Source organism: Taudactylus pleione, unplaced genomic scaffold (genome assembly GCF_031769625.1).
Source record: "Taudactylus pleione unplaced genomic scaffold, aTauple2 ptg000428l, whole genome shotgun sequence".
Taxonomy (NCBI): domain Eukaryota; kingdom Metazoa; phylum Chordata; class Amphibia; order Anura; family Myobatrachidae; genus Taudactylus; species Taudactylus pleione.
In genome coordinates, this window is record NW_028284830.1 from 1,262,339 (window position 1) to 1,289,849 (window position 27,511).

The 27,511-nt window shown below is 48.3% G+C and overlaps 1 protein-coding gene across 1 annotated transcript; it reads right to left on the reverse strand.

Annotated features, from left to right (window-relative positions):
• Window positions 1-987: 987 nt before the first annotated feature.
• Window positions 988-22,474, reverse strand: CDC20 (cell division cycle 20). Its single transcript, XM_088447291.1, has 11 exons — window positions 22,399-22,474; window positions 19,865-20,079; window positions 18,599-18,744; window positions 5,857-5,953; window positions 5,636-5,764; window positions 5,289-5,485; window positions 5,106-5,200; window positions 3,062-3,293; window positions 2,508-2,633; window positions 2,281-2,398; window positions 988-2,198 (listed from the first exon to the last, which is right to left on the reverse strand). The coding sequence occupies exons 2-11, from the start codon at window positions 20,070-20,072 to the stop codon at window positions 2,023-2,025; spliced, it is 1,524 nt and encodes a 507-aa protein (XP_088303417.1). The 5' UTR covers window positions 20,073-20,079; window positions 22,399-22,474; the 3' UTR covers window positions 988-2,022.
• Window positions 22,475-27,511: the final 5,037 nt, after the last annotated feature.

Here is a 27,511-nt window from a genome sequence, read left to right on the forward strand (position 1 = left end):
ATACAGGAGCCACAAACCTGCCCTCCTGAGACAAACAAGCAGGTACAGATTAAAATAGCTGCTCAACATCTTAGTGTGGGTGGGAAGAGCAAGGAGGAGAATCCATATGGTCGGCTGCCTTTACTGAAAGAACGCCCTAAGGGAGTGGGGAAGATAATGGGGAAAGCCTACCTCTCCCTGCTGAACAAGATTCCCCAGTGCATTGCCTGGGACCTGGTGGTCTAGTGGAGGCGCCAGCAGCTACAGCACATCTCCCTGCAAGCAGGGAACTGTTATTACCTTGAGAGCTCCATCTGTGCTACCCCCGGTGTGTGTCTTAAGGTACCCGGTGTTAGGGGACCAGCCAAAGACATTGACCCACTCACCAATGCAGGTGTTTCATAGGAAGTCTAGTGCTGCCCATACATCTCCCTCCCTCCAAAAAAAAAAAAAAAATTTAACACTGCTCCTAAACTCTATGGGTGGGAATTCACATGTTGGGCACCGGCAGGTGCTAGATGGCACCCAATGAAGCAATTCAATTGCTGCTCTGTTCGGACGCACACAGCTGCTGGTGCTAATTTTTCTACTAGCAGCCCCCCGAGCTGAAAAGTGACCTGTTTGAGCACTCAAACAGAACTTTACACAGGCGGAACAATGTGCTGTCATTTTGACAGGCTGCCAACTAGTTCTATAAGTAGTAAACAAAAAGCTATACTGCTAAAGCAGTCTCTAGAAACAGTGCTTGCTCCTGCAAGACCCCAAACTAAACTGTCCTGCCTGGGGCATAGGGGAGGAGGAGTAGCCAGGGCTGCTGGGAGAAAAAGCTTAACTAGTTGGTGCTCAGACCCCTCTACTCCAGCCAATAGCCATGGTCTAATCCAGTGTTTCCTATAGTATAAAGATTAAATAACCTATAATCTACCCCACAAGCTGATCTCACACACGACGGGACCCGGTTTCGGCAAGTGCATACACACTTGCCGATGCCATCGTCCGTCAAACCTACATGTAGGGAGCGCGCATAGTCAGTGACATGGTCTGTACACACTGGACAACTTAAAGAATTTTATCGTAACGATTGGTAGTTTTGGGCCTATTCGTTTACAAAGTAGTCTAGTGTGAACCCAACGTTATAAAACACTTGATGGAATAAAAATGCTTCAAATACAGAGAAGCATGTCCTTAAACATTAGTTTAACATCCTGTCAATAGCCGTAGCCCCATAACAAAAACGCCAGCACACTAACTATGCGACTCAAGCCCATGTAGTACCAGGCCAAATACTATAACCACAGGAGCTGTACACATTACCAGTACAAGGAAGCCATGATCATAGTACAGGCAAGATGTACATTTTATAGCCATAACCTTAAAGTTTATGTTAAGCACTATTTCCACATATCACACAAGACAAAGGCCCCCCAATGAGAATACACCTTTATTTTCTAAAGCTTTATTAAGAGTGGTTCATAGAATCTGTCAACCTCCCATACATCAGAAAGTAAAGTGCCTCATCCAGTAATAGCACAATAATAAAAATAGGTGGCAGTGGCCAGAGAATAGGCAATTAACAAAATAAGTTTAGTGTGCAAGAGGTAAATTGTGTAATAAAGACACCAGGAAGTGCTACATTTATAACACAAGAGGGCGCTGCATCAGCAACCCATAGTCTCCATTAGGTCATCTTATAGAGAGGTAGGGCAAAGTCACACCAAGAATCTCCACCACTGGTGAGTAGTGCAGGATAGTCATTCTGCCATTAGTGATTTTACTACATACAGATTCAGCACATTAAAAAAAAAAAAAAAAAAATACAAACAATGTTTAAGACAGTTGTCCCTTTATAAATAGATTCTTAGTTAGTGGTCAGTTAGAGATGACAACTTCATTACGGCTAAAAAAAAACCAAGCTCGGTTCATTGAGAAGTTAAAACCAAGGCGATTTGCTGACCGCAATTAGATATAAAAAACAGAACAGGCATTTATTTCAAATATAGTAAGTGTACAGCTTGCAGTTTAAAACACAAGGAGTGACGTTCCTCAGCGGATGCTCTGATGAATGAGGCTCTTGCTGCTGCGCGCCTTCTCCTTTTCCTTCTTTGTAACTGGATCAACCTCAAAACACTTCCATAGCCGTAGGGTCTCGTCAGCTGCTGCAGAGGCCACTGTGGAGCCATCTGGACTCATTGCCAGGCTGAGGACTCGAGCACTGTGTCCTGGAAATAGAGCAGTGGGAAGAGTGTCATCACTTTGTACATAGAGACCGGCAAAATGGGTACTGTGACAGCGATAACTCACCCTTCAATTCTGTAACTCTGGTCATTGTAGGATACTTCCAGATCACCAGCTGGTTCTGGGCAAACCCATGCCCCGATATCAGTTCTTTGTAGCTTGTGGACCACAATATAGAACATACCTATAAAAAAAAAAACCAGGGTATAAAAATTGGCCTTTCAGAGAGTTTCCACAGATGGTACAATGATGCTGGTGCAATCAAACATCGAAAAGGATCTTAAAACACATACCTGGGAGTGGGTGTCTACTGCATTTAAGCATGTTCCTGAGCATACGTTCCAAATTCTGATGTGTCTGTCACTTGTTCCACCACCTGTCGCCAAGACGTTGGACTGCCATGGGCACCAGGCCACAGCCTAGGAAAGAGTTTGGATTTAGTCCAACACCAGTGCAGCGTAGGCAGTTATCGGGCGAAGGCTAAAAGCACCGACTGAAAAGCGCACTCATATAAAAGCACCAGACAGATGATGATTGAAGTAGTGTCCACAACACAGATTTAATAAAACCAATAGAAGAGTTGGGTGGGGAGGGCACAGGAGTCACCAATCACTACTATAATGGTTCAATATAGCCCAATATGAACAATGGATGATTAGATCACCAACTCAAATAAGCAAAATAGAAGGTACTCCTATTCACAAGGAGTCAGTCACAAACATCTACTGTGGATCTGCCATTGGGCATAATGCTAGCTAGAACAGCACAGTAAGGCACCAGGACTAGAATTGCATGAAATAAAGTTGAGGGAACATTTGAGGATACTTTCTACTAAGTCCAGTCTCACCTTAACAGCCCCTTGATGTTGGGTGAAGGTTTGTACAGGTGTGTACTCTCCAGAGTCGCCCTGATTACACGGCCAGATGTTCACCAAGTTATCGTTGGCCCCACTGGCAAGATATCGCCCATCTGGCGACCATTTCAGTCCGCAGACCTCCTGTGTATGGCCAGTTAGGGTGGCCACGTGATGCTGGGCAACCCTGACATCGTGATGGTGAATGTGACCTGTCCGGGAACCGCTGAAACAAGACCCAAACAGTTAGTAAGCAGCCTAGTGTGGCCTGTATAGCAGCAGTGTCCTGAAATATCCCATTAATACCAGAACGGGACAGAAAGTGACCTGACTGCATAGTTTAATAAAGAGTCACAACGGTGTGAGACACGCTGCAAGTGTCACAAAATGGTCCCTGGTGTCACACATAATGACAGTGGGGTGTGAGTCTTCGTCCCACAGGACATGCTCAAGCCAATCAGCAGAGCAAGGGGAGGAGAGAGTTGACAAGCCCAAGCAGGAAAGTAGAGTCCCATCCGCCCCCTGGCTTCCTGCAGCAGCAGCGAGTAGCCAGGAGCAGGCAGCCGCAGCAGTGCAGACATCTCTGTATCACAATATCTGTCAGAGAGGAGCCGGCAGCTACTGTGTACTGCAGGGGTTCCCCAACTATGCCCTCAAGGAACACCAACAATCCAGGTTTTAGTGACTTTGTGTACAATCATGGATATCACTGAGGCACTGATGGTTAAATCAAAATAACCAATACCAGAACTGTTAGTGTGCCTTGAGGACAGAGGGTCGGGAATCACTGGTTACAGATTACGATAGGAGCTAAAAGGAAATGAAGACGAAAAGAGTCCTAAGGTCAGTAAACTACAATGGTTAAGGAGAATTGGGGAGAGGTATGTAAAAACCAATGGGAGTGGGTACAATAAGGTACAGACACACTTAACGGCTCTCTGATCCTGTGGTTATTCTCCTGAATATAATGATAGGACACGTGCCAAAACATCTATCAGCCATGACAAACTAAATGGTTGTGAGAGTTGGGCTGCCATTGAAGTTTGAAAGAAAAACACTTACACTTGAATAACTACACGGTTATGATATTGATACACTAGATGGCGCTGTTTCACTATTGAATTATTTCTTGGACCTTTTGAGCAATGGTCCTTTACTGGAGACTTTGAAGCTAAAAGACAGACCTTGTTTGATCACTTCGTACTTCAGTTTAGTGCAGTTTACCATCATTGCTCTAATATATATATCTCAAACTTTGTGTCATGTATGTCAAGGTCACTCTTCAGTGAGAACCACTGCTCCAGAGACTGGGAGCTTTCAGGGGAGATGACATAACCGAAGCCCATAGTTTTACGGCTGTCATTTTGTAAGGGCTCTCTGTGGCAACATTGCTCAGTCATTTGTGTACTCAGACCATTTCAGTCATAGTTCTGAAACATTTAGATCACAGGTGGGTACTTACAATTTTAACTGGTAGGTCTCAGGCCGTGGCAGGTGCCCCTGTAGACCTTTAGCCTATAGAGGTCATTGTTTCATGAACTGAACTAACCTCATGAGGGATCTTAAATCACAAATCACTCACAGCATTGCTGGTCCAGGAAGGTCACTTCAGTCACTTGGGCTGTTGATTCTTGAAATTCCCCATTGAGGTCAGAAACATACAATATATCAAGTATATTTAAGCCTTGTTGCAGTGCTATAACACTGCAATACATTCTCTTAAAGCAGCTAGGGCCACATTTGCTCAGTAATTGGATGACCATGAAGATTGTCAGACTACTACTGGAGGGGTTTGCGTCTCTGGTAACTAAACTAGTCTCATCGCTGATATAAATACAAGTTCACATAAAAGTGATCACTAGGAACCCAGCATATTGTCCAAATATTACAAGTTACTACAGATTAAGATAACATAACCTGTATTGATTTACAGCCTTGTTATGAAGTCACAACTGCAACCAAAAGACGAATAATTCACAACAGGAAGTGAACGCATTATAATATACATTTGGATGAACTCAAACATAAGACTGCTCACCTGGAGAGGATATGGTTGTTCCAGCTGAGGGCACCAACGCGAGAGGAGTGGCTGACCATATTCCGGAGCCGCTTCTGCTGCTGAACATCCCACAGCTGGAGGGAGCAGGGTCAACATACAAAAATTAGTCCATGCAACAGTCATGCTGTGTTGGGCAAGTAGGGATTATTCGGACAGGCTCACCTGTACTTCCGCGTTGCTGGTCCCTACTGCCAGATAATTGCTTTCTTTGATCCAAGAGACCGATGAAATATATTCCTCAGAGTTCTCCATCTGCAGCAGCAGAATAATGTCCCCACATAGGTAGTTCCACAGATAGACCGAGTCATTCAGCGCTACCGCCAGGTGATTCTGGGAGCTCCAGTCAATTAGATTTAGATCTGAAAGGATGAATGTAGTCATTGGATAACACAATATACCCCCAGGTGCCATACAAAACCCACAAGTATGTTCCGTACAAAGTACAACATGGAATAAAAGTTTTACTGAGCCACACTAGACAGCAGGCACTTTCCAGCCCAATAACTCACAGTAATCATTCCGGATATCTGGGGCGTCAAGGACGCGATCTGGCATTGAGGGGATGTATCTTCCGGATTTTTTACTAGAACCTGGGGTTGTTTTTTGGCTGTAAAGTACCTTCAAGTTGTTCTGATAACCTGCAAATCAGGAGAGCGTTAGGAAACCATTATATTATTAGCAAGCAATGATCATATTAAAGCCCCATAAATACGCAGGTACGTTTACAAACCTTCGGGGGCATTAAGAGATTTGCCACCAAGCCGCAAGATTTTTGCATCTTCCATGTCAAACCCATTAAGGTTGACAGCCCAGGCTTTCTGCTGCTCCTGCAATAAGACAAGCAGATTAGCAGTGTGCCCTGTTCAAACCAGCATTAAATATTACACAGATTAAGCCAGAGGTTCCCAAAGTCTGCCATTACAGTCCAGGTTTTAAGGATAGCCATGCTTGAGGCCAGATGGTTAAATCAAATTGACTGAGGTACTAATTAAGGCACCTTTACTCAAACATGGATATCCTTAAAATGTGGATTGTTACGGCGGACTTTGGGAACCTCTGGATTAAGCATTGAAAAGCAGCCTATTACTTTAACTTGTGCCATAAGCAAAATACACTTTTGCATTAAAGAGATACTCATTTTCTGCATTTATAGACGTGCTAGATCACCAGCTCTACTCCCTTTTAAAGACCACCTGCATTGCACCTGATCACTGGAAGTTAAACAGGGCTTCATATAGAAGAGTTCTCAAGCAATTAATGTACGAGCTGAATACAGCTCACTCATAACCAAGGGGTATACTTAATAAGCAAAGCCGCAGCATTCCACGAGTTCTGGCCACGGGATCTAAAAGGACAGTATTAAAATACTACACTCCTGGTTTTGAAATTATTGCCCTTTAAGAAGTCACTTTGGTAATATACCCACAAGGTGTTAGGTATGATATTCCAGCTGTCAGAACGCTGCTGTTCAGAATACAGACAGCGACATCATGATAGCCAGAACACCAACACCCATTGGAACGCAAGGTAAGTTTTTTCACTACCTCTACCCTAACCCCGATGCCTAAACCTAACCCCCCCTTCCTAGTGCCTAAACCTAATCTCCCCGCACCCTAAACCCACTTCATGGTGCCTAAACCTAACCCCGCTAGCCTCCTGATACTTACCATTCAGGATGCAGATGGTTTGGATACTGGTGCCAGGATCCCAACCTGTGGGGATTTCGACGCTGGTATTTAGACAGTCGGCATCCTGTAGACTTGCTTAGATAACTCCTTTTCTTCGAGGTCCATAGGGATATTATGGTTGGAAGAGCAGGCACCAAACAGTTAAAGCTTCTGCTAATTTTCTTCAAGGTCCATAGAGATGTCCTAAAGCAGTTCCCCTAGGGTGGCAGATGCTCCTGAGCAGAAAGTAGAACTCATCGCCCAAAGGAAGCATCCTGAGAGGCAAAAGTATCAGATGCATAAAACCTAAGAAAAGTGTAGACAGAAGACCACGTGGCTGCCTTACACAACTTTGTGGAGGCACCACGACTAAATGCCCACGATGGCCCTACAGAGTAGAATGTGCTGTCATCGTGCTTGGGACAGGGAGATCAGCCTGTGTACCCCTGAGAGATAGTCAGGCGTAGCCATCTCACCAGAATCTGCTTATTAGCTGCCCATCCTCATTTGTGCAAACCGTACAAAAAGAGCATCTGATTTTCTAACACTTTGTACGCTCCACATAGATACGGAGAGCGTAAACTACATCCAGGGAGGCTCCATCTAGAGAAAGGTCTGGAGCCTGAAAAGCTGGAATAATTTCTTCATTCACATGAAGACGGGACACTACCTTAGGACGGTAACCCTCCTTTGTACGAAGAACAGCTTTATCCTGGTGAAAAAAAAAAAAAGTGTCTGCTGTTAACCACTTCAAATCTACATAGTCCAAAGGTTCAAATTGGGAAGCTTGTAGTCCCTTAACCCAAGACAAATCCCACAGTGCTACCGGTGGAACAAAAGGAGGCTTAACTTGCAAAACTCCTTGGAAATAAAGCAATCTTCTTCTGGAACCAGACTGACCGTGCAGAGACCTGCACTCTCAAAGCAGCCAGGAGTAGACCTTTGTCTAATCCCACCTGAGGAAAAGACAGTACCCTGGTAATCCTGGATATTTTAGGATCAAATTTCCTATGGGACACCATTGACCAAAGGAATACCAAACTGTAATAGGCAGGCTTCCGTACCCTAAGCATCATTTAAATTACAGAACTGGAAAAACCTTTTGCTCTTAGGATGGAAAATTCAAGAGCAATGCCATCAAAGCCAGTCGAGGTAAGTCTGAATGTAGTAAAGGAGCCAGAGTTAGCAGATCCTGCCATAGAGGAAGAGGATAAGGACTTTCTATATGGACAGATTCTGTATGTCGGTGAACCAATGACGTCTGGTCCAAGCTGAAGCCACCAGTATTACCGTTCCACCTTCTGAGAACTTCTGGAAGTAGAGAAATAGGAGGATAATCGATACGCCAACTTGAAATCCCATCTTACTGCCAGCGCATCCACAAATGCTGCTGATGGGTCTCTGGACCTGGACTTTGGGACCCTGTGGTTGTGGCGTGAGGCCATGAGATCCATATCTGGTAGACCCCATTTGTTTACCAGGAGCTGAAACACTCCCAGTTGGAGAGACCACTCTCTGGCGTGTATGTCCTGGCAACTTAGGAAGTCTGCTTCCCAATTTAGCACTCAGGGAATGAAAATTGCCGAGATGGCCGGAAAATTACGTTCTGCCCAAATTAGAACCTGTCACTTTTCATGGCTGCATAACTTGTGCCTTCCTGATGATTGAAGTAGGCCACTGTAGTCATCGTCGTACTAGCCTACCCTGAATCAGGTCCTGTGCCATGATCAGTGCTCTGTATACTACTTGCAGTTCCAGAATGTTTATTGGCAGATGACCTTCTTGAATTGTCCATCTTCCCTGGAAGGTGTGATGACCCATCACTGCCCCCCATCCACAAAGGCTGGCGTCAGTGGTGAGAAGCACCCAATTTGGAATGCAGAATGGACGCCCTTTGTTTAGATCAGTGGTGTCAAACTCAGGCCTTTCAGCTTTTGTGGGACTACATATCCAAGCATGCCCTGCCACAGTTTTAGCATGCCCTAATAGCAAAACTGTGGCACTGCATGCTGGGATGTGTAGTTTCACTGCAGCTGGAGGGCCAGAGTTTGACACCACTGGTTTAGGTCATCCTTTCTCAGCCACCACAGGAGGGAGTGACGAACCTCTGGAGTGAGAAGGATCCTCTGAGACCTTAGAAGATGATGCTGTTCGTTCCACTTGGAGAGAAACAATTTTTGTAGAGGCCTGGAATGGAGCTGGACATTCCACCATGTTGAAGGTGGATACCATGGACCCCAGGACCCGCATTGCTGAGTGAATGGATACCCTCTGATTCCGGAGCAATTTGCGCACCTGCAATTTTAGAGCCGAAAACTTGTCCACTGGTACACAAATCCTTTGTGCCAGGGAATCCAGTAGCAGCTCCAGATGTACCATCTGCTGTGTTGGAGGAAGGGAAGACTTTTCCAATTGATTATCCAGTCCTACTCCTGTAGACAGGCAATGGTCAGCTGGAGAGGTTTTAAAACCTCCATAGACTGCCAATATCAGGAGGTCATCCAAGTATGGCAGTATCCTGACTCCTGAGATGAACAGTCATGACAGCCATTATCTTGGTAAACACCCGAGGGGCTGTGTACAGACCAAAAGGCAATGGTAATGTTGCTGGTGAACAGCAAAACTCAGAAACCCTTAGTGGAATAGTGCAATAGGCACATGCAGATATGCATCCTGTATGTCCAGGGAACCATAAAATCCCCAGGTACCATTGCCAACATAATTGACTGTAGGGTCTCCAGAGCGATGAGATCCATATAGCTTCTGAATAAAAAATAAATTGAGTAATAACTCCTTCCTTGTTAGCTAAAGGATTATCACCCCTGAATTTAGCAGAGCGTGAACAGCCTTGATAGGATCTGATGGGGGAGTTGTGCAAACAACCTTCTGGGGATTAACCCTTTAGGAAGGTATGTAAGTTTCCCTAGTAGGGGGGATTTCTTACCAAATGCACTCTCCCTGTGGGAGAGGTTTAAAAAAATAAAAAATATGAGATATGGTAAGAACTTACCCTTGTTATCTCTAATTCTACGAAGTCCATAGGGTTCCACAGGATACCTTGGGATATAGGTGTGACGTCAGTCGCAGGGCACCAAAGAGTTAAGCTTTAAGCCTCCCAGGATGCACTAGGTCCCCCTCCTATACCCCGCCCCCGAGCCAAGGCACCTCAGTTAGTTACCAAGCCATAGGCCGGAGGAGAAGGAAGAGAGAGAACAAAGATCTGGACACATACAAGAATCACATTCTCACCAGAGGGAGACGGAAAACCGGTGACCAGAGCAAAGCCCATCTGCAGCACAGGTGCGACAGGGCGGGAGTCCTGTGGAACCCTATGGACTTCGTAGAAATAGAGATAACAAGGGTAAGTTCTTACCATATCTCATATTTTCTACTTCAGGGTCCATAGGGTATCCACAGGATACCTTGGGGATGTCCCAAAGCAGTATCCTTTAAGGGTGGGGACGCTCCTGTGCAGAAAGGAGAATCCGCCGCCCGAAGGAAGCATCCTGAGAGGCGAAGGTGTCAAACCTGTAATACCTCACGAAGGTATGGACAGAAGACCACGTAGCAGCCTTGCAGATCTGAACTGCCGAGGCACCACGTCGAGCTGCCCACGAAGGACCCACAGACCTAGTGGAATGAGCCTTCAGAGAAGGAGGGACCGGTAGGCCTTCATGAAGATAAGCTTCAGAAATAGCCATACGGATCCAGGCTGCCAAAGTTTGCTTTGAAGCAGGCCAACCCTTTTTACGGAAGCCAAAGAGGACAAACAAAGCGTCCGACTTCCTAAACGAAGAAGTGCGGTCAACATAAGTCCTTAAGGCCCGCACAACATCCAAAGAGGCCTCACCCACGGAAAGACCCGGTGAGTTAAAGGCCGGAACAACTATTTCCTCGTTAATATGAAACTGGGAAACAACTTTGGGAAGAAACTCGGGCCGAGTGCGGAGCACTGCCCTGTTCCCATAAAAAACCAAGAAAGGGGGTCTACAAGAAAGAGCCCCTAACTCAGAAACACGTCTGGCCGAAGCAATGGCCAGAAGGAAAACAGTCTTAGCTGTTAGCCATTTAAGATCCACTGAGCCCAGTGGTTCAAACGGCGGTCCTTGGAGAGCCCTCAGGACCACAGCCAAATCCCAAGGCGCCACAGGTGGAACAAAGGGCGGCTGAATGCGGAGAACACCCTGCATAAAGGTGCGCACATCCGGGATTGTAGCAATCCTACGGTGAAACCAGACAGATAGGGCCGAAACCTGTACCTTCAAAGAAGCAAGGCGAAGCCCATGATCTAGTCCCGCTTGCAGGAAGGCGAGAATCCGAGACAGACGAAACTCCCGCGGTGCATAACCTCTCGGTCGACACCACTGGAAGAACGTATGCCACACGCGATGGTATATCCTCGCGGAAGACAGTTTCCGAGCTCGTAACATGGTCCGCACCACAGAGCTGGAAAACCCCCGGGACCTCAGCATGGCCGTCTCAACAGCCACGCCGTCAAAGACAGCCGAGTCAGGTCCGGGTGAAGGCAAGGACCCTGAGACAGAAGGTCCGGTCGTAGCGGCAACCGCAGAGGAATGTCCACGGACAGACCCTGAAGGTCTGAGAACCAGTGCCGTCTGGGCCACGCGGGAGCTATCAACAGGAGCGTCCCTCCTTCCTGTTTGAATTTCTGGAATATCCGTGGAAGAAGGGAGACCGGAGGGAACAGGTATGCGAACCGGAACGTCCACCGGACGGACAGAGCATCCACCAGAGACGCCCCTTCGTCTCTTGTGCGAGACCCGTACACCGGCAACTTGTTGTTGTGCCGGGACGCCATGAGGTCGATTTCTGGAAGACCCCACCTGTCCACCAGTAGTTGAAAAACGTCCGGGTGCAGGGACCATTCCCCCGGATGAACGTCCTGGCGACTTAGAAAGTCCGCCTCCCAATTGAGCACTCCCGGGATGAAGATCGCTGATATGGCCGGAAGATTGCGCTCCGCCCAAACCAGGATCCGAGAGACCTCTACGAGAGCCGCCCGACTGCGAGTTCCTCCTTGCCTGTTTATGTAGGCCACGGTGGTAGCGTTGTCCGACTGGACCTGCACCGGGCGACCCTGGAGAAACCGCTGTGCCTGCTGGAGAGCATTGAAGACCGCACGGAGTTCCAAGATATTTATTGGAAGCTCCGCTTCTGTCGGCGTCCACCTGCCCTGGAACAAGTGTGGACCCGAAACTGCTCCCCAGCCCCGAAGACTGGCGTCCGTTGTCAACAGGACCCAATTTGGAACCCAGAACGGACGTCCCTTGTTGAGGTGGGTCGTCTGTAACCACCACGTAAGGGACAGGCGAACCTCCTGGGTGAGCACAATCGTCTGGGACTTCAGAGACTGAGTCAGCCCATTCCACTTGGACAGGATCAGGTGCTGCAGAGGTCTGGAGTGAAACTGGGCGTATTCCACCATGTCGAACACCGACACCATGGAGCCCAGTAACCTCATCGCCGAGTGTAAGGACACCCGGCGGCTGTGCAGACAACTGCGCACCCTTGACTGTAAAGCAGAGATCTTGTCCTCCGTCACGAAGATCCTTTGCTGTCCCGAGTCCAATAAGGCTCCAAGATGCAGAATCCTCCGAGACGGGATTAGAGTGGACTTCTGCCAGTTGATTAGCCAGCCGTGCCGTTGCAGCAGTGCAATGGTCAGGTCCAAGTGGTGTAACAGGAGCTCTGGAGATCCTGCCACCAATAACAGGTCGTCCAAATACGGCAACATGCGGACTCCCTGCAGCCGCAGAGAAGCCGCCATGACCGCAATCACCTTGGTGAAAACACGTGGTGCTGTTGCCAGGCCAAAAGGTAACGCCCGAAACTGGAAGTGGTCGCTGCTGATTGCAAACCTGAGGAACTGTTGATGGCGCCAAAGAATAGGGACATGCAGGTAAGCGTCCTGTATGTCCAATGACACCAAGTAGTCCCCAGGTTCCAGCGCCAGAATGATGGACCGTAGGGTCTCCATCCGAAACTTCGGGACCCGCAAAGACTTGAGTGCTTTGAGGTTGAGAATCGGACGATATGACCCATTGGGTTTCTGTACCAAAAATAGATTTGAATAGAAACCCTGGCCCCTCTGGGAGAATGGAACCGCCACTATAACTCCAGCCTGGAGCATAGTGTGCAATACCTTCCGCAGCTCCGTAGCCTTGTTCCGGTCTGATGGGAGACCCGTGGTGAAGAAGCAAGCCGGGGGTCTGTGCCGGAAGGAGAGGGCGTATCCGTGGGAAACCACCTCCAGAACCCAAGTGTCTGTCGTAGTGGTCGACCAACACTGGGCGAACTGTAGCAGGCGGCCTCCCACCCTGGGATCCCCCAAAGGGAGGCCCGGACCGTCAGGCCGCAGGCTTGTCATCTGGCTTGGGGGCCGGACGTCTGGTACTCCATGCCTGCTTCCGGGGCTTGACCGATTTCTTAGGGCCAGCCTGTCGAGGAAGGAGCAGCGGCCGACGGGAGACAGGCAGATTTGGCTGCCGCCAGCGTGGCCACAATCTTATCCAGATCCGGACCGAAGAGAACTTCTCCGGTAAACGGCAACGCTTCCAGACCTTTCTTGGAATCTGCGTCCGCCTTCCAGGATCGCAGCCACAAGGTGCGACGAGCAGCTACCGCTGCTGAAGAAATTCTAGACACCAGAGTACTAATGTCTAGAGCCGCCTCGTTGATGTAGGTGGCCGAATCACGGAGATTGCCAATCAACTCCGCCTGATCGGCCGGACAGTCGGATTCAAAAGAAGCCTCTAATGAATCCGCCCAGCGCTCCATCGCTCTGGCAACCCAGCAAATAGCCATAGCCGGCCGTGCTGCCCCCCCTGCAAGGGAATAAGCGGACTTCAGGCAGATTTCTACCTTGCGGTCCGTAGCATCCTTAAGGGAGGACATGGATGGCATCGGCAATGTGGCACTACGGACAAGACGGGTCACGTGAGAATCCACCTGTGGAGGGGATTCCCACTTCGCAAAATAATTATCCGCGAACGGATAAGCCACCGCCAGGCGTCTCTGCGGCTGGTATCTTTTGCCAGGTTGTTTCCACGCCTCCTCTAAATGGTCCACCAACTGACCCGAAAGAGGAAAGACTGTGGCATCGCCCTTCACATCTTTGAAAAAGGCATACTTAGATTTAGCCGCTGGGGGAACTTCGTCCTCAATCACCAAGGCTGTGCGGACCGCCCGAATAAGTCCAGGAATATATACTTTGGACTTAGCATCAGCGTCCTTAGTATGGAGAGGTTCCTGATCGTAAGGATCTAGAATCTCCCCATCATCAGACGTCCCTTCGTCATCCTCATAAGGAGCGGACAGAGACGCCACCGGCCTTTTATGAGACCGCATCACAGACTCCCCTTGCAACACATCCGACAAGTGCTGTACAGAACTCGTCAGGGAGTTAACCCACGCTGGCTCCTGAGAACCCGGGAGCGGGGAAATAGGGAGACTGTGGGGTACCACCAATTGTCGTGGGAACCCCTGCATGGGTGACGACACCACAGACTGCTGGGACAAACCCATCGGAGTAAACGCGGGCTGCGGAGCTAACTGGCCCACTAAAGCTGTTAACGCCTGAGCGAAACAAGCCCAGGGCGGCTCCTGTACCGGTGCTGTAACCGTAATAGGCCGCGCCATGGACAAACACTGCCGGCAAAGGCCCTCCGCGCTACCCTCCCCCTCTGCTAACGGTACTTTGCACGTGGTACACTGTAGCCGGAGGGGAAAATCACTTTCAGACATGATGGCACCACGTATGTGACCTCTCTCACCAATTAAGTATTAAATAGGCGAGAGACCACCCTGCAGCACCGCACCGCAAGGGCTTTAGCAGAAAGAACAGGGACAGTAATAAAGCTGACAGTTTAGAGAAGAAAAGATTACAGGCAGCAGCGCTAGCACAGTCACATACAATGCAGAAAAATAACAATTCCTGCACTAACAGCGCTGATCACTCAACTACACAGACACAGGGCCTGGTAGGACACAGCGCTGCATACACAGACCTGACCACAGCGGAGGAGAGGTATGCGGGGGGACCCAGACCACGATGCTTCCTTCCAGCGCTTCCAGCAGCGTTCACCATGCGTTCTGGAGAAGATGGCCGCCGAGGAGCAGAGAGGAGGCTGGCCTGGGGGAGGAGCGCTGCCACAGGACCAGTCGGCAGCATGCAGAGAGGGCTGTGTGCAGCGGGGGAGGCGCCGGCTGTGAGACAGGGAAGGCGCGCTCCCCTGGCATGCATTTAACCCCTGGGACGCCGCAGCGCTACCGCTCTGCTGCGGTCCGCTGTCCCAGGGGGTAGTGGAAGCGCAGGTTGGTCGCCTGGCTCCACGCTGCAGCCAGTCCCCAGGGAGCCCCCTGCCTGGGGACTTAGGACCATGTGATCAGCGGGGACCCACCGCGGGACCCCGCTGCTTACCTCTGTCCCCCTTGAATCCGGCCATGGTCCGGAGCATCTGGGGTCACCGCTAGCTGTGACCCCAGACGCCCACCAGCATCCCCGGATCAGTACCGGCGTTCTGGTACCGGCGGGGTGTAGGGAAGACAGCATGGACGTCAGGACTGACTGTCCATGCTGTTCATCCAGTTGTGCAGCCACAGCTGCATGAAGAATAAGCTTCAGGGGCTCTTCTAGCCCCCACTCCAACAGGTGCACCCGACTCCGGCCGGGCACCAAACTAAACTGAGGTGCCTTGGCTCGGGGGCGGGGTATAGGAGGGGGACCTAGTGCATCCTGGGAGGCTGAAAGCTTAACTCTTTGGTGCCCTGCGACTGACGTCACACCTATACCCCAAGGTATCCTGTGGATACCCTATGGACCCTGAAGTAGAAATATAGTATTTTTGTAATCTGGAACAGTTTACCTTGAGTGTTCCACGCTTCCCCCATAAGATAAGTGAGCTGTTCAGATTGAGGAATCCAGCCTAAATCACGTTTTGGTGTCTGAACACCAGGTTTCTTAGGCTTTAGGAGCTGGTACTTCATCTTCTATAATGAGGATTGAATTAACTGCCCCTGCTAGAGGGGGAACATCCACTGATGAATGACGCTCCTCCTCTTAAAGATAGACCCAGAGGGAGAAACCAGTGTATCCTCTGCCTCCTCAGATGGATATATCAGAATCAAAGCAAGGTGGACTGAGGATGGTGCAGTCCATCTATATGCTCAGAAGGCCAATTCCTTATTCGCTTGTAACATCTGCAGATAGGTAGATGCTCAAAGCCAGATACTGGACAGTGTACAAAACCCTCCATCCAGGAAGGATGTATGGAAAAAGGAAACCTAGCAGGCTGTAATCATTGTGGGTAATCTAAAGTGGGAGGCAGTGTGGGGGTTGATAAGCGGTTCACTAACTGCATCAAAACCCGAGACCAGGAGGATATTCAAGGTGACCCCTGAACAGGTGCATAACAATCAACACAGTCCATCACTTCCAACATGAAGTCCTGAGAGTCCAACTGCACATGATTTACATGAAACCCGCACAGGGACAACAGTCTGTTTACCCTTGTCCTGAGACATGGGAAATACTTGCAACTAACCTACAACCAGTGTAAGGTTAACAATGCAATGTGACCCTTTTCACCAATAAAAATAAATGTGAAGTACTCAAACCTCTATACACCAGGTAGTTAGGAAAAAAAACATTAGATATATTTTAATTTTTTTACAGCAGTGTTAGCATAAGTCACATAAAATGCATACAATATATTTGCAAAGGGCAATAAAATAAACTACCTAAACACAAGTTTGGTAGGATCTACATGCATATAAATAGATTTGCAAAATTGGGACTGAATTAACTCATACAAGCCAAAAAGTTAGTAGGATTCCAGTGCTCATACCTTGGTCCTAGGAGAAAGTTATACTCAGAGTGAGACCAAATCTCCCCTCAGCAAACATTTCCATGATCAATTGCAGCCGGGCATCTCCAATTAGAAGAGAGGGGGGGGGGGGGGGGGGGGCAGCTCAGTCTTCACAAGTAAATGTGAAGTACAATTTAACCCCTACACATCCTGGTAGTTGAGGGTCACATGGAGCAATGGCAGTGAGTTATAACTGACAAGTCATAAATAAAACCTGCCTGAACTCCTGTTTCCCCTTTTGCTTACTAATAAATATATAAATATTTATAATTGACATACAGAAATTAAAGTGTGTCAATACAGCAGCTAGCAAACAGTCACATACAATGCATATGTAATATAATTACAACCGGCTCTAAAACAACTACAGCAACGCAAAGAAATGGTAGGACAGAGCACTGTCTTAACCGAGGGAGAGGTATACAGGGAGACTGACCCAGACCCTCCTGAGACCAACTGCTACAGGGTGCACTGAGCGTAGACCGTGAGAGTCTCATACACGTGGCGGGTAAGTGGAGCAACCCAGACGCGCGAAACCCTTCGTAGGAACTGCGTCTGCATCGGGGGGAGCGCCTACCTCCCCATAGCCTGTTAACCAGCCAGGTACGCTGGCCTTGTGGTAGCAGATCGCATCAGACGCCGATCCCCTGCTGGTGTAGTGAGGACGTGGACAATCCCGGGACCTGACAGCAGCACCTTCTGATGAGTCTGACACCAAAAGGACCGCCGCACGAGATTCCTCGTAAGCGAGGAACCGCCTTACCCGACATCTCCAAGAATCCGGTGCAGTCCAGGTCGCAGCATTGCTGCTAACCAAGCTCAGCCACAACCTGACGAAATCACCAGCACAATTACTGATGTTGCGGCCCGGCGGAGGTAGATTGAGTCGCAGTACGTGCGTCTTAATTCAGATACTTGATACTGCCAACTCAGAAAACATAAAATAGAAGTTTAGGACTGATCTGAGCAGTTCCCGTTACAAAGGTGCATCTTGATCCTGCCGCACCAAACGAACAACTGCAGTCCTATGGCTAGGGGCGGGGTATATATGGGGAAGGACCCAGGGCATTCTGGGAGTAGAAGCTTTAACTGTTTAGTGCCTGGTCTTCCAACCATAATATCCCCAAGGTATCCCTGCGGATCCCTATGGACGCTGAAGAAGAAACATTTCCTAGCATGCCATATCAGAGACTAGCTGTCACTCCACACTCAGAGACCTATAACACTTGGAGCTATTTGAACCTGCATAGGAAGCCTGATAAGTCCAACTAGATGAAGCTAGAGGTAATAGGTAGTATAAATCCCTAGCAGCTAAGCAGATCTATATATAGTGTGTGGGTACAGAGGTTTGGATGTGGTGGCTGATCACTACACATAGTTCTGCTCAGCTTTGATGGTTTTATACTGGCAAAAACTAGCTTGTAATGTGTGTTTTAAATACAGGGTGATTTAACTGAATGACCAGGTGCACATAAGTCACACTATTACTGATAGCTCACAAGATAAGTGTAGAAACATGGTATACAGGAGGTTTGGTGTTCAAATCCCTTGTTTGTAGTGTCAAGTAACTACTTTACTTCTAATAAGTAGAAATATGGGTTAACATCAGAATCCATCAGTGGTTCCGAAACAATGTTTAGGACTAAACAAGGTTTTCTGACCAATGTTAAAGACATCAGTACTACCAACAGCATCAGTACTCATGTACACAATGCATCTGTGGTATCAAATATAATGAACTGATCTTTGAGGAGCTCAGTCTGAAAGCGCACATAGGGATATTAGGGCCATCTGGAAGATTATTGCAGTGCGTGGTCCTCTTTTAGTAACTAACAGCCAAATGCACTTATCTAGGAGGGTCATCTACAAATCATCAATTGTTGGGGTGGGGTGGCTTGGAGTGGGCAATATGCATTACCTTCTTAGTGGGGGACTGGTCAGTCGGCTCATTCTCCTTGCTGAGTAGAAAGCTGGCCACATCCATTTGCATTGTGCTCCTATTGGGAATGTACCTGTCACCCCCAGCTCTGGACGGCGTACCCTGCAGTTTACCCTGAGATTTGCCTGAAGAGACAAATAACGCAGTCACCAATATAGAATATTAAAAATAAAATAAACCAGTAATACTGCTTTCACACAAAAGCCGGGGCTTTGGTCCGACTTTAACCCAGCGTTTGGAGCACAGGCCAGTACCCCCCCCCCACCCTCCCCTTCAGACAGAAGATGAAATTCCTGGTCAAGCATTTGGACCCAATAATTTGCCAGGTCAACCCAGGTCCTCCTTCTGTGTGATGGGATTTGCAACCTGGGTTGACCCCAAGACTGATTCTGGTCGCGACCAGAATCAAAGTCCTGCGTACTTTAACCCAGGTTGACCCAGCAAGTTACTAGATCCTTTCCTGTCTGAAAATGGTATAATCAACTTAATCTTTCCCAGTTATTAAACCTATATATTGAACTAGACAGTGTATTAAACCATTTAGTTTATAATTCCATGTCAGACCTAAAAGTAGTAAGAAATAGGTATTTTCATACATACTCAACATTTACCAGCCAGAAACGGTTGTCACGTCTCATGACTAAAGAAATTGCGTAGTTGAAGTTTTTCACTCTGGTCTGTTCTTATAAAAGCGATTAAACAAAGCTGCAGCAGAACGGGGTTATTAATGTCAGGGGCTCTGCCAGAGAAAATGGATAATTACTCACTGACAGAGCAACTGTAACACGTACGCAGAGGCTCTAGCCCACAGGTTCTCAAACTCGGTCCTCGGGACCCCAAACAGTGCATGTTTCACAGGTCTCCTCACATAATTACTAGTGAAATAATTAGCTGCACCAGTGGATCTTTTAATATGTATCAGTGAGTAATGAATACACCTGTGCACCTGCTGGGTGACCTGGAAAATGTGAACTGTGTGGGGGGTCCTGAGGACAGAGTTTGAGAACCACTGCTCTAGCCCATTAGCACAGTTTGCAGAGGACCACATAAGGGCTGTTGATCTTCTGACCGCACTATGCGCAATAGCCAAGTTGGACAGCCATTAGGCACTGCGCTCGTCATGAAGCCACCTGCCGCAATATAGGGTGAGATTCTTCAGCGAAACCCACAGCAATACAGATTACCCTCACCTATGACATATGAAAGTATATTTAGCTCAGACAGACAAATTAAATGAAACCAGACCTGGAGTTTTTGAAGGGGTCTTGCTGGAACTGTGAGACCGGTTTGCAGCTCTCATGGGCGATATTGCACTAGTGTTCACCGACGTATTCGCAGAAGAGCAGTTCCCCTCCTTTGCCTTCCTCTGCCATCTTGCAAGAGGTGCATTCGGGATTGGCGCATCCAGCTTTAGAATACTGTTTAGATCGTTTTCAAATACAAACTGTGCCATGATCAAACTGCAAGAAGGTAAATTATAGTTGTAGGACGTCAGTGTGACTAAACATTAAGCACCCTTTAACTAAAGCCCATGCCCCCATAAACGCACAAACCCACATCCCAGGAGGTTCCTTGATAGATAACCCCAGCTTCCAGCACAAATTCCTCAATAAACTATATTCATGCCTTAATCTTAATTTAAAGCTGCTAAAACTAGCCATAGACCTTGAGTTACAGGTTGTATGCAACAGTGAACACCTGCACAGGTGACACAGGGGCCAGGTCTTGCCATGAACTAAAGGGGCATACACACTGGGTGATTAGGAAAGACTGTACGATTACAACATCGTGATCATACAGTCTTTCCTGATCCCCTGTAGTGCAAACACTGAACGATATGTCATTCAGTGCAGGCACCCTCCATCATTCCTGAACATGGCCAATCTGTCGTTATGGGCAGATTGTCCGGCATGTTCAGGCGATGACTGAAGTTGGAATGCCCAGTGGGAGCGCGCATCGCTGGTCATTTCCAACATTATAGTGCACGATTACTGAGCTATTGCACTCGCTCAGTAATATCGCCCAGTGTGTACGCAAAAGACATAAGTATAGTTCCTGCGACAAATGTAATTAGTTATTTATAGGTTTAAAGCACTGTAGAATGAGATAGCTTTTCCCCTCAGATCACAAATCCACATTTTTAATGCAATAAATATTTTTCACATAAATTTCCAAAGTGAGGATGAATATCTTCACGCAAAATTTACCAAAATCCTCTTGCCAGGAGACAGACAATAAGAGCCCATCCCAGCAAAGAGCTAGAAGTAGTGCGATAGAGCAAAGCTATTACACTTCTTCCTGGTTCGGATATCAGGTACAGACTGAGAAATTTTTTACGCGTTTGTAGCCCACGGGCTGCCATAGGATAACGCCATCTGGAGAGGAGTTCTGATTAGGGCCTAGCTCTGGAATGCGGCCTGCAGCTGGAGCCAAACATGGAAGGACCACAGCAAAGTACATCTGGGGATCCTTAATATTTGCAGGTATCCCCCCAAAAACAACTTCCCAGGGAATATCTTGCAAATATTTTTTTTTAACTAGGCCCCAAAACTTCATGAATTACATTAGAGAAAAACAGATGCACTTTGCAACTGTGTAGAAATCAGGGCCATAACTATGGGTATACAAGCAGTGCCAACGGAACTGGTATGTATAACCGCCGGCCGTGAAATCCCGACGCCAGCAGCCAGATGGGTGAAGATCCAGACAGCGGAGGCAAGTAGGCTATCCCCATCCTTTACCCCCCTAACCCTCCCTTAGGGGTGCCTAACCCTAACTCCCCCCCACACCATAAACCTAACCCTCCCTTCCCCTAGCCTAACCCCAAGTCCCCCCAGGCGCCCCCAAACCTACCCCCCCCCCTTACGACAGCTAAGAGGTTCCGACAACCAGCTTACCTTCATTCGGTATCCTGGGCGTAGAAATTTCAGCAGGTGGGTAATGATAGGCATCGGGACTTTGACGCCCATCATTAGTCCCATGCCGGCATTTCAACCGCCAGCTTCCAAACTACATACCTTGCCAACACCCTGTAAGCAAGTCTTCAGTTGGGTACACACTAGAGCGATATCGCCCAAATAGGTTGTTCCCGGCCAAATCGGAACATATCAGCCGGATCATTCAGTGTTTACAGTCAATCTGCGTGCTCCCGTGGTCATTAGTGATATCTTCTAGTCAGCCGCACTGTAGGGCCAACCAGACAATACACAGCGCCTAACTGGGCTACACAATCGCTGCCACCTTTGTCTTGCAGGGTGCCTGGAATGGGACACCGCAGATATACCAAAAAGCCACCCCGCACAGTGCACATCACATGTGCAGAGCCAGCCCAGGGCGCATTATTGCCCTGCTACAGCAAATGTAATAAATATATTTCTCACTTATCTGACAAGGGAAGAATCCAGACTAAAATACAGTTTCAGGCAAATACAATATACATCCACTGGTGAGCAGAGAGGGAGATAACAGTAAGAATATAACAGATTGCTATTATTGGATTTGGTGTATTAATAAGTACATAGGTGAGTTTAAGTCTGCAGGGAGTCTATATAAAGCCTACACACAGCTCTATAGGTGATACAGCCCTGAGACACCTACTGTAACACAATACACAGGGAAAAGTGGAGGGGGGGGGGTCTGCTCCTTATAACAGAGGAGAGCCTGATAAACATGCAGTGATGACAACACAGCCCCCCTCTGCTGCACACCCTCAGGCGCCCCTCACACACCACCATGTATATGGTCCCCGGAGACGGCACCAGCCCCGGGTCTGCACTCACCCTCACACCGCTCTCAGCAGCCACCAGTAACGGTCACACAGCGGATGCGCACGACTCTCCGCCGCTGGCTTTAAACTCCGGCCGCGGCGCCACCTGATTGGCTATTCGGCAGTGATGGTCTCCAGGACAACCATGGGACGCGACCGATGCGGCTTTCTGATAGGGCCAACTGCACAGTCTGCTGGGCAGGGCTTGATTCGAAGCGGCCTGCAGCCTGCCGCTGTATGCACGTGACGTGAGCACCATGAGTTCTGAGCAGCCATCTTTACTTGGGGCGAAAGCAAACCCGTTGAGGAAAAGTGTTGTATATTGTACTAGTGATGGTGGATAGTTTTCCTGCTTGTTTTTTGTCCCGGGTGCATGCAGTGGATCATTTATACCTCTTTTCCACCAAAAACCCAGGTCCGACCTGGGTTTTTGGACAGGGTTACAACCCTGGTCAGACCCAGGTCAGATCCATTTACACTGCACCTTTCATCTGGGTTACTCCCAGGTCAGCCCTGTTCACACTGAACTCAGGTCTGCCCTGCTAAACCTGTGAGGTCATAAAAGTGGGAGGTGAATGCTCCACAACCACCAATCAGCTCATTTTAGGCATGACCAAGGTCGGATAACCCGGGTTGCACCGTTTACACTGCACCATTACCTGGGTCCATCCTGGGTCCAACCCTGGTAACCCAGGTTATTTTTCAGGGACCCTTTTACACTGAGCTGCGACCCGGGTAGACCCAGCAAAAACCCAGGTTTTTGCTCTGGTGTAAAAGGGGTATAACTGACAATTTCCCCATGTACACAGGGCAATCTGACTATATAAACCAACAAGTTTATACAGCAATCTGTATAATTAGTCATTTTAATATGCGTGTGTGTTTGTGTTTCTCTATCAAACTCTGGGCCTGATTCACTATGTAACGCAGCTGCGAATGCAATAGCGATTATGCACACAGTTGAACTGTGATAGTATGCTAATCCACTGCGATTGCAATGCCGCAGCACAACATAAGGACGCTTACTGTAACTTACACACTAGTAATGTTTAGCAAGACTGCGAAACCATCGGTACAATCGAGTACCATCCCAGCCTCACGCACACTTGCACAAGCCCTGACCTTACTCAGGAATTGCTAACTTCCTCGCAGGCTGCTAGGGTGTCGCAGTGGATAATTTATGCACGCCCCTGCAGCGGCGTTCAAACGCACTGGCACGCCTGCGTTTTCGCCGACCACCCCCTGTCACCACCCACAAACGGCACTTCCTGTCAATCACTCTGCAATGGGTCTGCGTAGTCACTGCGATCGCAGTCCCGATCGCAATGGCTAGTTCGCGCACTGCGATACATGCGCAGTATGCAACAATCGGACCATTGCATTCGTATTAGCAACTGCGATACTTGCTGAATCAGGCCCTCTATATATTTATATCTATATAATAATGCTGTAAGCTCTGTACCATCTTCAGCATGCACGCGCAGTGGGATATGCAAGGCGCACTGCCCCTTCAACAGTTCCCATTGCTGAGGAGACAGGACAGACCTAGCCGTGGAGAAAGAGGTCCAGCTAGCCTGCCGGGAACGTATTAAGTATGGGGTGGGGGGCAGAACAGAAGAGAGGGGAGTGGGACAGAGCAGCAGCAGATATAGGGGGCAGACTGAGGTAACTTGGCATATACTGGATCCATACCCTCCAACATGACCCCTTCCACCGGGTACAGAGTGCTCTGCTCCTGGACTTCCCTCTAAATGTATGATTGCCGTCAACTGTGAGAAACTAATTAATGAGAAGGGTGTTTTTAACACAGGTGCCTGCAATCATAAATAAGGTGAGATATCCTGGATATCCTCTCCTATGGTGCATACACACGGTCAGATTTTTCCTTCAGATATGAACGATAACGATTTAAAAATCGTTCAGTCGTTCATATCTGAAGGAAAATCTGACATATCTGACATGCCTGAACGATGGACGATTTACAATGCGCGTTCCCGTTTGTCAGATAACGATATCTGACATCTGATGTGTTTGCAGTCAGACTTGGACGTTTCCATTCATTTTATGCAGTCAAAAATCGTTCATCTGACAAGTCTGACAAATCTGACCGTGTGTATGCTCCATTAAGCTGCATACACACACAACAATTTTGTTACCAACGATTTTATGAACGATTTTTTAAAGTGTAATGAACGATTTTTATGAACTACAAATGATTTTTGCATATTCCCTTAATGAAAATCATTCAGTTGACAAGTCTGACTGAACTACAAACGTGAACGCGCATGAACGATAATCGTTCATCATTTGACTCAGAAAGTGAACGATTTTTTCAAACGATTATCATTAAACGATATCGTTTAACGATAATCGTTCAAAAAATCATTGTGTGTGTATGCAGCTTTAGAGCCAGAAGCTCACTGGGGCTTGCGGGAACGAGACCCTACCACAAGGGTCTCATCGCAAGCTCGATGGTCGCGACCATCACCTGGCCACTCGCAAAAGCTGTGGGTGGTCACCCACAGCTATGCGAGCGGCCAGGAGGCCGGATTCAGGGCAAACGCTCGCTTTTTGCGAGCGGCTCTGAATCAGGCCCAGTGTTCTGTTCTCTCAGTGGGGGTGGGGAGGGGGAACCGGTGGACATATGTCCTGGGCTTTCCAGCTGCCAACCCTTGGGCCAGAGAATCAGGGTAGCCCTGCCCATCACAAGGGCTAAGTCTGCACTCTATTATCATTATAGTCAGGGCAGTGTTATTAAGAGGGTGTAATATCATTTGCACACACCATGCCCTATCACACTAGGCCACACCCATTTACTTGTCACTTTCTACTTGACTGTACCCAGTTGGCCACTCCCCTTTGGCAGATGGAAAATTAAGAGTGCTGTATGATGTATACAAACTTTTTCTCGAGTTACATTGCAAACAGCAATGAACACCGCCAGGAAAATAGTGCAGCATTGTGATTCATTGATCTTAGTCATGGTGCCTATGCTTTCCCACTGGCAACAATGACATTCTCGTCTCAGAGTTTACTGCGAGAAGATAATGACATAATCGTCATTTCACAATCTCCTCTACTCTGCGCTATTTAATTGCTACACGCGTTATAGGCGGCACGGCTTACATTTAAAGATTTGCTGTAATAATTCTGCATTCCTCATGTTCTCTCATATATGCCAACATACTGACTGTCCCCAGCATTGTAAAGCGAGAGGAGGGACCTCGATGTCCAGAGCACGAATCGCATCATTAAGCCGCCTGGACTAGGTTACCAGCAGGGCGCTGATTGCTACTCTTCCCGGGGTCCAGCAGAGCCAGACTGTATTCTGGAGTCTGACGGATGTTCAGGGAGATCAGGTCGTTATCCATCCCTTCACCACCCAAGAATTGGACACCTCAGCTTTATTATTAGTGCGAACATAGGGCCTGATTCAGTAAGGATCGCAACTGCGATTACGCAACGCAATTGGCTGACTGTTGAGTTCCGCGCATGCCTATGCATCGTAGCGCAAAACACTCCACTGCAATCGGGACTGCGATCGCGGTCACTACGCAGACCCATCGCAGAGTGATTGACAGGAAGCACTGTTTGGGAGGTGGTGACGGGGGTGGTCGGCGAAAAGCAGGCGTGCCAGTGCGTTTGAATGCCGTTGCATGGGCGTGCATAAATTAACCACTGCAATGCCATTCACACTGTGTGCGACAAGGTTAGCAATTCCTGAGAAAGGTCAGACCTCGTGCCAGTGTGCGTGAGGCTGCGATGGTGCTCAATGTTACCGATGGTTTCACAGTCTTGCTGAGTATTACGGATGTGTGTAAAGTAAGGTGGGCGTCCGTATGTTATGCTGCAACGGCATAGCGATTGCAGTGGATTAGCGTATGGCAGTGAGACTGCGTGCGTAATCGCAGCTGCGATCCGTACTGAACCAGGCCCATAGTGCACAGCGCTATACAAGGGTGTTATATCACATAAATATTATGTGCAATGAAATATGGAAACAGGTATAAGAAGGTAGAAGTGGCTTTGTGCATACAATAATACTTTGTAACAGTAAAGGGAAATACGTGACACATTTTAATGGAGAAAAAATTTAACTCGGAGAGCGCTACTGTGCATACTCCATGTTGGCTTCTTTAGCGAGGCTTCAATCCCCTACCAAGATGGCCACCGTCTGTACTTCTGCGCACATGCGGCGCCATTTTGTTGTTCTTTACTGTGTTGGAGTGCTGCAGTGGGGCACAGACGTGTCCTACTTCTCTCCAGAGAGACCCTGCTATACCCATCCTGATACAACCCATACACAGTCACCGGCCAGTGACCTGAACACTCCGTACAAGCTCCGCCCCATTCAGAAAGTGTGTGCATGCATAACTATAAGTACCAATCTGAATGAACCACCACTGGTTAAGTACTGGGCTGTTCATTGACTCAGGGCATCCGCTGGTGTGCACAACTAATCCGCCATACCACCGCCAATAGTACACATTCCAACATATAAATGTCAGCCAGTAACATGCTATATGAGAGCAGTACATGTGAAGTGCCCATTCAAGAGCAGGCCACTCAGCGTGTGCATCTGGATGGGATGCGGTCAGGAAGCCGACGGTCGAAATGCCGACCGATGGCTTCCCAACTGTCTAATCCCGGCAGGGGTCTAATGACAGGCGTCGAGATCCCGACGCCTGTCATGTTACCTACGCTGGGAGCCCGACACCTGGCATACCGATCGAAGGTAAGCTGGGCTTCGGGCGAAGACAGCCGTGAGAGGGTGGGTTAGGTTAGGGGCACCTGGGGGGGACTTAGGGTTAGGCACCCCCTGTGAGGGTTAGGCCAGTGAAAGGGGGTTGTTAGGAGGTTAGATTTAGGCACCCACCCGGGAGGGTTAGGTTTAGGCAGCGGGGAAGGGGGTGTTAGGTTTAGGCACTTAGAGGGGGGTTAGGGTTAAGCACTAGGGAGCAAGGTTAGGGTTAGGCACCCCTAAAGGAGGGTTAGGGGGGGTGGTTAGGTTAGTTAGTACTTACCTTTAGCACAGTCGAGTTCTTCACTGGTGCCGGGCTTGCAGCATCCAGATTTGAACCGCCGGACATGGGTCCAGTGGTATTTCATACTGATCCCATCTGGAT

Excerpts from the sequence above, each read along its gene's own strand:
- CDC20 (XM_088447291.1), bottom strand. The coding sequence starts at position 20,072 with ATGGCACAGTTTGTATTTGAAAACGATCTAAACAGTATTCTAAAGCTG. Across the intron at positions 5,765-5,856 it reads ATCTCTTAATGCCCCCGAAG|GTTATCAGAACAACTTGAAG; the intron begins GTTTGTAAACGT and ends CCTGATTTGCAG. Across the intron at positions 5,201-5,288 it reads CCAGCAACGCGGAAGTACAG|CTGTGGGATGTTCAGCAGCA; the intron begins GTGAGCCTGTCC and ends TGCTCCCTCCAG.